The sequence below is a fragment of the Meles meles genome, chromosome 10, assembly GCF_922984935.1.
Source record: "Meles meles chromosome 10, mMelMel3.1 paternal haplotype, whole genome shotgun sequence".
In the NCBI taxonomy this organism is placed as follows: domain Eukaryota; kingdom Metazoa; phylum Chordata; class Mammalia; order Carnivora; family Mustelidae; genus Meles; species Meles meles.
Window position 1 is genome coordinate 52,704,314 of NC_060075.1, and position 13,774 is coordinate 52,718,087.

Here is a 13,774-nt window from a genome sequence, read left to right on the forward strand (position 1 = left end):
ATGACAGATGCTGGCGAGGATGCGGAGAAAGGGGAACACTCCTACACTGTTGGTGGGAATGCAAGCTGGTGCAACCACTCTGGAAAACAGCATGGAGGTTCCTCAAAATGTTGAAAATAGAGCTACCCTATGACCCAGCAATTGCACTACTGGGTATTTACCCTAAAGATACAGACGTAGTGATCCGAAGGGGCACGTGTACCCGAATGTTTATAGCAGCAATATCTACAATAGCCAAACTATGGAAAGAACCTAGATGTCCATCAACAGATGAATGGATAAAGAAGATGTGGTATATATACACAATGGAATACTATGCAGCCATCAAAAGAAATGAAACCTTGCCATTTGCGACGACGTGGATGGAACTAGAGCGTATCATGCTTAGTGAAATAAGTCAATCGGAGAAAGACAACTATCATATGATCTCCCTGATATGAGGACATGGAGAAGCAACATGGGGGTTAGGGGGATAGGAGAAGAATAAATGAAACAAGATGGGTTTGGGAGGGAGACAAACCATAAATGACTCTTAATCTCACAAAACAAACTGGGGGTTGCTGGGGGGAGGTGGGATTGGGAGAGAGGGAGGGGGCTATGGACATTGGGGAGGGGAGGCAAACCATAAAAGACTATGGACTCTGAAAACAACCTGAGGGTTTTGAAGGGTCAGGGGTGGGAGGTTGGGGGAACAGGTGGTGGGTAATAGGGAGGGCACGTTTTGCATGGAGCACTGGGTGTTGTGCAAAAACAATGAATAAATACTGTTATGCTGAAAAAAATAAATAAAATGGGAAGAAAAAAAAATAATAAATGCAGAAGGAATGAGAGAAAATCTTTAGGAAAAGACCACAGTAATAAATAATAAAATCCGTGAATGAAAAGTTGAGGAAAAACAGGATTAGATAATTTTAATGTATCTCCCTCTAAAACATTTATTAATTACAAAAATAACAGTAACTTTAAAGTGAAGAAACCCAGCAGTGAGCACCTTAATCAAGTGAAGCAAGCTCAGTATTATCAAATGATGTACCAAGATCATGAATCCCCAATATGATACACTAACAGGGACACAGTAACACTTCTATAGTATTACTGCCAATCTACTTATGAAAAACCATAGTGATATTCTATAAAATAACTGATCACTACTCATCAAAAATGTCAAAGTCATGAAGGGCAAGGATAAATAAAAGAACTATCAAAAGCCAGAGGAGACTAAAAATACATGACAATGAAATACAATGTGGAATCCTGGAGCAGAAAAAAGGCAATGAAAAAAAGTGCTGAAATCTGAATAAGGGCTGCAGTTAATAGCATGATACCAGTGTTAACTTCCTGGCTTTGATAACTGTATTATGGTTATGTAAAATGTTAGCAGTAAGGGAAGATAGATAAGAATATAAAGAGAGATTGTACTAACAAAACAACTAATAGACATGTGGAAAAAATGCTCAACATCACTTGGCATTGTGGAAATACAAATCAAAACCGCAATGGGATACCATCTCACACCAGTCAGAGTGGCAAAAATTAACAACTCAGGAAATAACAAATGTTGACAAGGATACAGAAAAAAGGGAACCCTCTTACACTGTTGGTGGGAATGCAAACTGGTGTAGCCACTTTGGAAAACAGTATGGAGTTTCCTCAGAAAGTTAAAAATAGAACTACCCTATGATCCAGCAATTGCACTATGAAGTATTTACCCAAAGGATACATAAATATAGATTCAATCTATACAAAAATATAGATTTTTACTGTTTATAACAGTAATGTCACAAAAGCCAAAATATGGAAAGAGCCCAGGTGTCCATCAACAGATGAATGGATAAAATTATATATGTGACTATATAATGTACACATATATATATGTATAAAGGTACACATACACACACACACAAACACACACACACACACAGGAATATCACTCAGCCATCAAAAAAATGAAATACTGCCATGTGCCATGACATGTATGGAACTAGAAGGTATTATGCTTACGAACATTGGTCAGAGAAAGACAAATATAGTATGATTTCACTCATGTGGAATTTAAGAAACAAAATAGATGAATATAGGTCAAGATGGCGAAGAAGTAGCAGGCTGAGACTACATCAGGTAGCAGGAGATCAGCTAGATAGCTTATCTAAACATTTCAAACACCTACAAATCCAACGGGAGATCGAAGAGAAAAAGAACAGCAATTCTAGAAACAGAAAATCAACCACTTTCTGAAAGGTAGGACTGGCGGAGAAGTGAATCCAAAACAATGGGAAGATAGACCACGGCGGAGGGGCCGGCTCCCGGCAAGTGGCGGAGCAACGGAGCACAAAATCAGGACTTTTAAAAATCTGTTCCACTGAGTGACATTGCTCTAGAGGCTAAACCGGGGTGAAGCCCACGTGGAGTCAGCATGGCCCCGGGTCCCACAGGGTCACAGAAGGATCGGGGGTGTCGGAGTGTGCCAGAGCTCGCAGGTATTAGAACGGGGAAGCCAGCTACAGAGACAGAGCTGAGGACTGAGCTCTCAGCTTGGGGTTACCTTGAACCGGTCGCAGGCTGGGTGAGCTCAGAGCGTGGCTGGAGGCCGGGGATATGGGAGTGATTGGGCACTGTTCTCTGGGGGTGCACTGAGGAGTGGGGCCCCGGGCTCTCGGCTCCTCCAGGCCGGAGACTGGGAGGCTGCAATTTTCATTCCCATCCTCCGGAACTCTACTGAAAGCGTTCAGGGAACAAAAGCTCCCGAAAGCGAACCCGAGTGGATTACTTAGTCCGGCCCCTGGAAAGGGCAGTGCAATTCCACCTCGAACAAAGACACTTGAGAGTCACTACAACAGGCCCCTCCCCCAGAAGATCAACAAAAAAATCCAGCCAGGACAAAGTTCATCTACCAAGGAAAGCAGGTTCAATACCTAGGACAGCAGCGGAATTCCAGAGGAGGAGAAAGCAAAGCACGGAACTCATGGCTTTCTCCCCATGATTCTTTAGTCTTGCGGTTAATTCTTTTTTTCAATTTTTTTTCTTTCTTTTTTCTTCTTCTGCTAAATTTTTTTAAACTTTTACCCTTTTCTTTCTTAACATTTTTTAACTAGTTTATCTAATATATATATGTTTTATCTTTCTTTTTAATATTTTTTCTTTATTTGTTTTCTTTTTTTAATTTTTTTCTTTTTTTTTTCTGAAACTCTTTTTATCCCCTTTCTCCCCCCAACGATTTGGGGTCTCTTCTGATTTGGTTAAAACGCATTTTTCTGGGGTCTTTGCCACCCTTTTAGTATTTTACTTGCTCCTTCATATACTCTTATCTGGACAAAATGACAAGGCGGAAAAATTCACCATAAAAAAAAGAACAAGAGGCAGTACCGAAGGCTAGGGACCTAATCAATACAGACATTGGTAATATGTCAGATCTAGAATTCAGAATGACAATTCTGAAGGTTCTAGCCGGGCTCAAAAAAGGCATGGAAGATATTAGAGAAACCCTCTCTGGAAATATAAAAGCCCTTCCTGGAGAAATAAAAGAACTAAAATCTAACCAAGTTGAAATCAAAAAAGCTATTAATGAGGTGCAATCAAAAATGGAGGCTCTCACTGCTAGGATAAATGAGGCAGAAGAAAGAATTAGTGATATAGAAGACCAAATGACAGAGAATAAAGAAGCCGAGAAAAGAGGGAACAGCTACTGGACCATGAGGGGAGAATTCGAGAGATAAGTGACACCATAAGACGAAACAACATTAGAATAATTGGGATTCCAGAAGAAGAAAAAAGAGAGGGGGAGCAGAAGGTCTATTGGAGAGAATTATTGGAGAGAATTTCCCTAATATGGCAAAGGGAACAAGCATCAAAATCCAGGAGGTGCAGAGAACCCCCCTTAAAATCAACAAGAATAGGTCCACACCCCATCACCTAATAGTAAAATTTACAAGTCTTAGAGACAAAGAGAAAATCCTGAAAGCAGCCCGAGAAAAGAAGTCTGTAACATACAATGGTAAAAATATTAGATTGGCAGCAGACTTATCCACAGAGACCTGGCAGGCCAGGAAGACCTGGCATGATATATTCAGAGCGCTAAACGAGAAAAACATGCAGCCAAGAATACTCTATCCAGCTAGGCTATCATTGAAAATAGAAGGAGAGATAAAAAGCTTCCAGGACAAACAAAAACTGAAAGAATTTGCAAACACCAAACCAGCTCTACAGGAAATATTGAAAGGGGTCCTCTAAGCAAAGAGAGAGCCTAAAAGTAGTAGATCAGAAAGGAACAAAGACAATATACAGTAACAGTCACCTTACAGACTAATAATGGCACTAAATTCATATCTCTCAATAGTTACCCTGAATGTTAATGGGCTAAATGCCCCAACCAGAAGACACAGGGTATCAGAATGGATAAAAAAAACAAAACCCATCTATATTTTGCCTACAAGAAACTCATTTTTAGACCCGAAGACACCTCCAGATTTAAACTGAGGGGGTGGAAAACAATTTACCATGCTAATGGGCATTAGAAGAAAGCTGGGGTGACAATCCTTATATCAGATCAATTAGATTTTAAGCCAAAGACTATAATAAGAGATGAGGAAGGACACTATATCCTACTCAAAGGGTCTTTCCAACAAGAAGATCTAACAATTTTAAATATCTATGCCCCTAACGTGGGAGCAGCCAACTATATCAACCAATTAATAACAAAATCAAAGAAACACATCAATAATAATACAATAATAGTAGGGGTCTTTAACACTCCCCTCACTGAAATGGACAGATCATCCAAGAAAAGATCAACAAGGAAATAAAGGCCTTAAATGACACACTGGACCAGATGGACATTACAGATATATTCAGAACATTTCATCCCAAAGCAACAGAATACACATTCTTCTCAAGTGCACGTGGAACATTCTCCAGAATAGATCACATCCTGGGTTAAAAATCAGGTCTCAACCGGTATCAAAAGATTAGGATCATTCCCTGCATAATTTCAGATCACAATGCTCTGAAGCAAGAACTCAATCACAAGAGGAAGGTTGGAAAGAACCCAAATACATGGAGACTAAACAGCATCCTTCTAAAGAATGAATGGGTCAACCAGGAAATTAAAGAAGAATTGAAAAAATTCATGGAAACAAATGATAATGAAAACACAACGGTTCAAAATCTGTGGGACACAGCAAAGGCAGTCCTGAGAGGAAAATATATAGCGGTACTTTCTCAAGAAACAAGAAAGGTCTCAAGTACACAACCTAACCCTACACATAAAGGAGCTGGAGAAAGAACAAGAAAGAAACCCTAAACCCAGCAGGAGAAGAGAAATCATAAAGATCAGAGCAGAAATCAATGAAATAGAAACCAAAAAAACAATAGAAAAAAATCAATGAAACTAGGAGCTGGTTCTTTGAAAGAATCAATAAGATTGATAAACCCCTGGCCAGACTCATCAAAAAGAAAAGAGAAAGGACCCGAATAAATAAAATCATGAATGAAAGAGGAGAGATCACAACTAACACCAAAGAAATACAGACAATTATAAGAACATACTATGAGCAACTCTACGCCAACAAATTTGACAATCTGGAAGAAATGTATGCATTCCTAGAGACATATAAACTACCACAACTGAACCAGAAAGAAATAGAAAACCTGAACAGGCCCATAACCAGTAAGGAGATTGAAACAGTCATCAAAAATCCCCAAACAAACAAGAGCCCAGGGCCAGACGGCTTCCCAGGGGAATTCTACCAAACATTTAAAGAAGAACTAATTCCTATTCTCCTGAAACTGTTCCAAAAAATAGAAATGGAAGGAAAACTTCCAAACTCATTTTATGAGGCCAGCATCACCTTGATCCCAAAACCACACAAGGATCCCACCTAAAAAGAGAACTACAGACCAATATCCTTGATGAACACAGACGCCAAAATTCTCGCCAAAATACTAGCCAATAGGATTCAACAATACATTAAAAGGATTATTCACCACGATCAAGTGGGATTTATTCCAGGGCTGCAGGGTTGGTTCAACATCCGCAAATCAATCAATGTGATAGAACACATTAATAAAAGAAAGAACAAGAACCATATGATACTCTCAATAGATGCTGAAAAAGCATTTGACAAAGTACAGCATCCCTTCCTGATCAAAACTCTTCAAGGTGTAGGGATAGAGGGCACATACCTCAATATTATCAAAGCCATCTATGAAAAACCCACCGCAAATATCATTCTCAATGGAGAAAAACTGAAAGCTTTTCTGCTAAGGTCAGGAACACGGCAGGGATGTCCATTGTTACCACTGCTATTCAACATAGTACTAGAAGTCCTAGCCTCAGCAATCAGACAACAAAAAGAAATTAAAGGCATCCAAATCGGCAAAGAAGAAGTCAAACTATCACTCTTTGCAGATGATATGATCTTATATGTGGAAAACCAAAATGGCTCCACTCCAAAACTGCTAGAACTTGTACAGGAATTCAGTAAAGTGTCAGGATATAAAATCAGTGCACAGAAATCAGTTGCATTTCTGTACACCAAGAACAAGACAGAAGAAAGAGAAATTAAGGAGTCAATCCCATTTACAATTGCACCCAAAACTATAAGATACCTAGGAATAAACCTAACCAAAAAGGCTAAGAATCTATACGCAGAAAACTATAAAGTACTCATGAAAGAAATTGAGGAAGACACAAAGAAATGGAAAAATGTTCCATGCTCTTGGATTGGAAGAACAAATATTGTGAAAATGTCTATGCTACCTAAAGCAATCTACACGTTTAATGCAATCCTTATCAAAATACCATCAATTTTTTTCAAAGAAATGGAAAAAATAATCCTCAAATTTATAAGGAACCAGAAAAGACCTCGAATAGCCAAAGGAATATTGAAAAAGAAAGCCAAAGTTGGTGGCATCACAATTCCGGACTTCAAGCTCTATTACAAAGCTGTCATCATCAAGACAGCATGGTACTGGCACAAAAACAGACACATAGATCAATGGAACAGAATAGAGAGCCCAGAAATCGACCCTCAACTCTATGGTCAACTAATCTTCGACAAGCAGGAAAGAATGTCCAATGGAAAAAAGACAGCCTCTTCAATAAATGGTGCTGGGAAAATTGGACAGCCACATGCAGAAAAATGAAATTGGACCACTTCCTTACACCACACATGAAAATAGACTCAAAATGGATGAAGGACCTCAATATGAGAAAGGAATCCATCAAAATCCTTGAGGAGAACACAGGCAGCAACCTCTTCGACCTCAGCCGCAGCAACATCTTCCTAGGAACATCGGCAAAGACAAGGGAAGCAAGGGCAAAAATGAACTATTGGGATTTCATCAAGATCAAAAGCTTTTGCACAGCAGAGGAAACAGTTAACAAAACCAAAAGACAACTGACAGAATGGGAGAAGATATTTGCAAACGACATATCAGATAAAGGGCTAGTGTCCAAAATCTATAAGGAACTTAGCAAACTCAACACCCAACAAACAAACAATCCAATCAAGAAATGGGCAGAGGACACGAACAGACATTTCTGCAAAGAAGACATCCAGATGGCCAACAGACACATGAAAAAGTGCTCCAAGTCACTCGGCATCAGGGAAATACAAATCAAAACCACAATGAGATATCACCTCACACCAGTCAGAATGGCTAAAATTAACAAGTCAGGAAATGATAGATGCTGGCGAGGATGTGGAGAAAGGGGAACCCTCCTACACTGTTGGTGGGAATGCAAGCCGGTGCAACCACTCTGGAAAACAGCATGGAGGTTCCTCAAAATGTTGAAAATAGAACTACCCTATGACCCAGCAATTGCACTACTGGGTATTTACCCTAAAGATACAAACGTAATGATCCAAAGGGGCACATGCACCCAAATGTTTATAGCAGCAATGTCCACAATAGCCAAACTATGGAAAGAACCTAGATGTCCATCAACAGATGAATGGATAAAGAAGATGTGGTATATATACACAATGGAATACTATGCAGCCATCAAAAGAAATGAAATCTTGCCATTTAAGACGACGTGGATGGAACTAGAGAATATCATGCTTAGTGAAATAAGTCAATCGGAGAAAGAAAACTATCATATGATCTCCCTGATATGAGGAGGTGGAGATGCAACATGGGGGGTTAGGGGGATAGAAGAATAAGTGAAAAAGATGGGATTGGGAGGGAGACAAACCATAAGTGACTCTTAATTTCACAAAACAAACTGAGGGTTGCTGGGGGGAGGGGGGTTGGGAGAGGAGGAGGGGGGTTATGGACATTGGGGAGGGTATGTGCTATGGAGAGTGCTGTGAAGTGTGTAAACCTGGCGATTCACAGACCTGTACCCCTGGGGATAAAAATACATTATATGTTTATAAAAAAATAAGAAATAAAAAAATTAAAAAATTAAAAAATATAGATGAACATAGGGGAAGAGAAAGAAAAATAAGATAAAAACAGAGAAGGAAGCAAACCATTAAGAGGCTCTTAATCACAGGAAACAAACTGAGGGTTGCTGGAGGGGAGAGGGTTGGTGGATGAGATAATTGAGTGATGGGCATTAAGGAGAGCACATGATGTAATTAGCACTGAGTATTATTATATAAGATTGATGAATCACTGAACTCTACCTCTGAAACTAATAATACATTATATGTTAACTAAATTGAATTAATTTTTTTAAAAAGAAAGACTGTATTAATTTTACATCCTTCCTTTAAGTCTAAAGTTATTCCCAAATAATTAAGTATATTTATATAATCTTAAAAATATATCAGCAAAATATTGACTAAGGCTAGAAAGAACATGATTATTTCTGATGACTGAAAAGAAACTCTGAAAGAGCCATTCCAAAGAACGATGATGAGTATCAGTATCACTACAGAGTAAAAAAGGGAACTGACTTTAAACTGATCCAAAGCACATTATAAGCAGTCTTTGTGAATAAAGCCCCAGAATTAAACCTCTAAAGTTCAGAATACACCAAAATATTCTGCATTAGATCTTATAGCTATCTGGACTGAAATAAATGGAAGCTCTTTCTTTCAAATAAAGGTGAAGGTCAAACACTTAAGATTCCTTTTGCTGTTACTCATCCCAGTGGGCCTACCAAAAATTCTGCAACGGAGCGCCTGGGTGGCTCAGTGGGTTAAGCCGCTGCCTTCGGCTCAGGTCATGATCTCAGGGTCCTGAGATCGAGTCCCTCTCTGCCTCTCTGCTCGGCAGCGAGCCTGCTTCCCTCTCTCTCTCTCTGCCTGCCTCTCTGTCTACTTGTGATCTCTGTCAAATAAATAAATAAAAATCTTTAAAAAAAAAATTCTGCAACGTACTCATATAAGTGGTTTACATGGCAGAAATTCATAGTGGCAGAAAGGCAGAGAATATACATGAGCAGATCTTCGTCTTGATCTGCCTCCACATATCTGTAAATCTATTTAGTCTTTATTTATACCCATTCCAACTCCAATCAAATTTTACAATTTGTGCATCTGCCTTCAGCTCAGGACATGATCCCAGGGTCCTGGAATGGAGCCCCAAGTCTGCTGGGCCCCCTGCTTAGTAGGGAGCCAGCTTCTCCCTCTGCTGCTCCCAAATTTGCGCTCTCTCCCTCCTTCTCTCTCAAGTAAATAAAAAATTTTTACAATTTGCTTCTTGAAATCATTCAATTCATGTGAATGCCATTAGTAGTTTTAACCCTTAATATTTTCAGCCATTTATGACATGTTTCCTAACTTCTTAACATGTTAAATTTCTACAAGGTCTCAACTTCATGGCTGAAATCAGAGGTTAGCAAATTTTGGCCTCTGCTACTTGATTTCGTAAATAAAGTTTCAATGGATCACAGCTCCATCTATATGTTTATGTACTATCATATAGATGCCTTTGCACTATAAGAGCAGAGTTGAACAGTTGCTATAGACTATATGGCCCATTATTCTTAAAATATTTACTATCTCATCTTTTATAGGAAAAGTTTGCTGATTCCTGGTTTAAGTAATAGCTCCAAATTCAATCAACAGCTTCACGTAATGGTCAATTGAAATCAAAGCCTACAGTTGCACTGACCAAATACAACAGCCAAAATCCACCTTAAATGTAGCTGGTCTGGGGCGCGCCTCTATGGCTCAGTGGGCTAAGCATCTGCCTTCAGCTCAGGTCATGATCTCAGGGTCTTGGGATTGAGCCCCACATCAGGCTCTCTGCTTAGCGAGGAACCCGTTTCCCCCTCTCTCTCTGCCTGCTGCTCTGCCTACTTGTGATCTCTCTCTTTCTATGTCAAATAAATAAAATCTTTTTTAAAAAATAAATAAATAAAAATAAATGTAGCTGGTCTGACTTGAGATATGTAAGTCTAAAATTTATACCAGATTTCAAAACTTAAATGAAAAAGGAAAATAAAACTCCTGTAAATGTCTCTGAGCTGACTGCATTTTGAAATATTTTAGGTATACTGAGTTAAATAAAATATATCAAATAAAATTTATTTCACCTGTTTCTTTTTACTTTTTATGTGTCTGCTGAATTTCAAATTCCTTATGTGGCTCACATATTTCTACTGAACAGTGATGATCTAGAAAAAAAAAATTTTTAAGAGATGGGGGAGGGTTAGAGAATTTTTTTTTTAACTTTGATATTCTTTTTTTTTTTTTTAAGATTTTATTTACTTATTTGAGACAAAGAGAAGAGTCAAAGGGAGAAGTAGATTCCCCACTGAGAAGACAGCCTGATGCAGGACTCATTCCTGGGACACTGGGATCTCAAAGTGAGCTAAAGGCAGTCGCTTAGCCAACTGCGTCAACCAGGCACCCTTAGAGAGAGAATTTTAAGCAAGCTCCACACCCAGCATGGAACCCAACGTGGGGCCAGATCTCACAACACTGAAATCAAGAATCAATGCTAAACCAACTGAGCCACCTAGGTGTCCCTAGAAAATCTTATTTAAGCTATGATCTTAAACATATTTATCGTCTAACCTGAGACACTATTGCTATTAATACAGAGACAACAGGCAGAGAATATTTGGGCACCCTTTCAAAAAATATCTACATAAGCAGAGACACATATTTATCGCAAGTTTTCTGTGAGTATCACCCTTCTACAATGTTTACTACCTAGATATAAAAACTCTGGGTTAATCATATTCTTCTATAAGTTTTCTTCTCACAAATTCCACTTCCCATATTGCCAATTCACTCCACCCCCAGAAAAGAGTTCTTACACCGCAGAAAGTATAGAAACATTATTCTCTTCCCTCCCACGTATGCAGTTCACAAAATTAAAAATTAGTGAGTAACTGTATGCATTAGAGGGATTCACCTTCTTAAATTCTGGAATATAAGTATTTAGGTGCTTTGCTTTATATTTAAAACTAAGCAAAGTTTTCTGACCTGAAGTCTGACAGAAAATTGTAAATGTTCCACTAGTGCTTCCCATTCTATGACGCCAAAGTTACTGTATCTCAAATTCAAAATTAAGCCATTAAAAAAAAAATGACATTTAAAAACACACTATCTTTTAAGAAACAATCTTATAAAAGACCTCTAGATGGCTCTATAACATCACAAATAAAGTATCTTGGCATCTTCAGTAATTTATGCAGCCTAGATTATGGGTATTAAATTGAGTGTAATTCTGAAACCACAATTATAATCTTGCTTTCTTTTTTTTCTAAAGATTTTATTTACTTATTTGACACACAGAGAGAGATCACAAGCAGGCAGAGAGTCGGGCCAAGAGAGAGGAGGAAGCAGGTTCCCCGGGGAGCAGAAAGCCCGATGCGGGGCTCAATCCCAGGACCCCGAGATCATGACCCGAGCCGAAGGCAGAGGCTCCAACCCACTGAGCCACCCAAGTGCCCCTCTTGCTTTCTTTTTTAAGTCAGTGTATTATGAGCACACTACTCGTAACTCAGGTAGTAACCATTTTCTTCTAATAATGCCTTGCATTAAATAATGCTAAGAATAATTACGCACTTCTGCATGGAACCAGAAAAGACCCCGAATAGCCAAAGGAATATTGAAAAAGAAAGCCAAAGCTGGTGGCATCACAATTCCGGACTTTAAGCTCTATTACAAAGCTGTAATCAAGACAGTATGGTACTGGCACAAAAACAGACACACAGATTAATGGAACAGAATAGAGAACCCAGAAACGGACCCGCAACTCTACAGTCAACTAATCTTCAACAAAGCGGGAAAGAATATCCAATGCAAAAAGCCTCTTCAACAAATGGTGTTGGGAAAACTGGACAACCACATGCAGGAGAATGAAAATGGACCATTTCCTTACACCATACACAATAATAGTCTCAAAATGGATGAAAGACCTAAAGGTGAGACAGGAATCCAACAAAATCCCTAAGAAACATAGGCAGCAACCTCTTTGACCTCAGCCACAGAAATGTCTTCCTAGATACATCTCAAAGGCAAGGGAAACAAAAGCAAAAATGAACTATTGAGACTTCATCAAGATAAAAAACTTCTGCACAGCAAAGGAAACAGCTGACAAAACCAAAAGACAACTGACAGAATGGGAGAAGATATTTGCAAATGACATATCAGATAAAGGGCTAGTATCCAAAATCTATAAAGAACTTCTCAAACTCAACACCCAAAGAACAAATAATCCAATCAAGAAATGGGCAGAGGACATGAACAGAGTTTTCTGTGAGGAAAACATTCAAATGGCCAACAGACATAGGAAAAAGTGCTCAACATCAGTCAGCATCAGGGAAAAACAAATCAAAACCACAATGAGATACCACCTCACACCAGTCAGAATGGTTAAAATAAACGAATCAGGAAATGACAGATGCTGGTGAGAATGTGGAAAAAGGGAAACCCTCCTACAATTCTGGTGGGAACACAAGCTAATGCAGCCACTCTGGAAAACAGTAGGGAGGTGTTTCAAAAAATTGCAAATAGAACTACCCTATTACTCAGCAATTGCACTACTGGGTATTTACCTTAAAGATACAAATGTAGTGATCCGAAGGGACATGTGCACCCCAATGTTTATAGCAGAAATGTTCACAACAGCCAAACTATGTCCATCAACAGATGAATGGATAAAGAAGATATGGTGTATGTGTGTGTGTGTACATATATATATGTGTATACATACATACATAAAGATTATATATATAAATAATATATAAAACAGAATATTATGCAGCCATCAAAAAATGAAATCTTGCCATCTACAATGATGTGGATGAACTAGAAGGTATTTTATGCTAATAATAATAATAAGTCAATCAGAGAAAGACAATTATCATGATTTCACTGGTATGTGGAATTTAAGAAACAAGGCAGAGGATCAGAGGAGAACAGAGGAAAAAATGAAAGACAAAACCAGAGAGGGAGACAAACCATAAGACTCTTAATCTTAGGAAACAAACTGAGGGTTGCTGGAGGGGAGAGGGTTGGGGGATGAGATGCCTAGGTGATGGACATTGGGAAAGGTAATGTGTTGTGGTGAGCGCTGAGTGTTGTATAAGACTAATGAACCACAGACCTTTCCCCTGAAACAAATACTACATTACACGTTAATTTAAAACCTTTAAAAAAAAAAAAGAAGAAGAAGAAGAATTAGGCACTGAGAATGACAACGATATCTATATTCTGTAGTTTTTATTTTCGTTTTTGTTGGGCAGGACCTGGTTAGTGGAGGAAGGGGAAGGAGGAGGAAATCAACCACACTACCTGGGCCCAAAACGTTACTGCATCTTCCACATGACTTCCAACCACATCTTCAACTAAAACCAAATCAAAAT

The 13,774-nt window shown here is 38.7% G+C and overlaps 1 protein-coding gene across 1 annotated transcript in view; it reads right to left on the bottom strand.

Annotated features, from left to right (window-relative positions):
• STK31 (serine/threonine kinase 31) overlaps window positions 1-13,774 on the bottom strand; it is a 101,643-nt gene that overhangs the window by 85,961 nt on the left and 1,908 nt on the right. Inside the window, 1 exon segment of the mRNA XM_046020910.1 lies at window positions 13,704-13,756. Coding sequence (XP_045876866.1) covers window positions 13,704-13,756 — 53 coding nt within the window.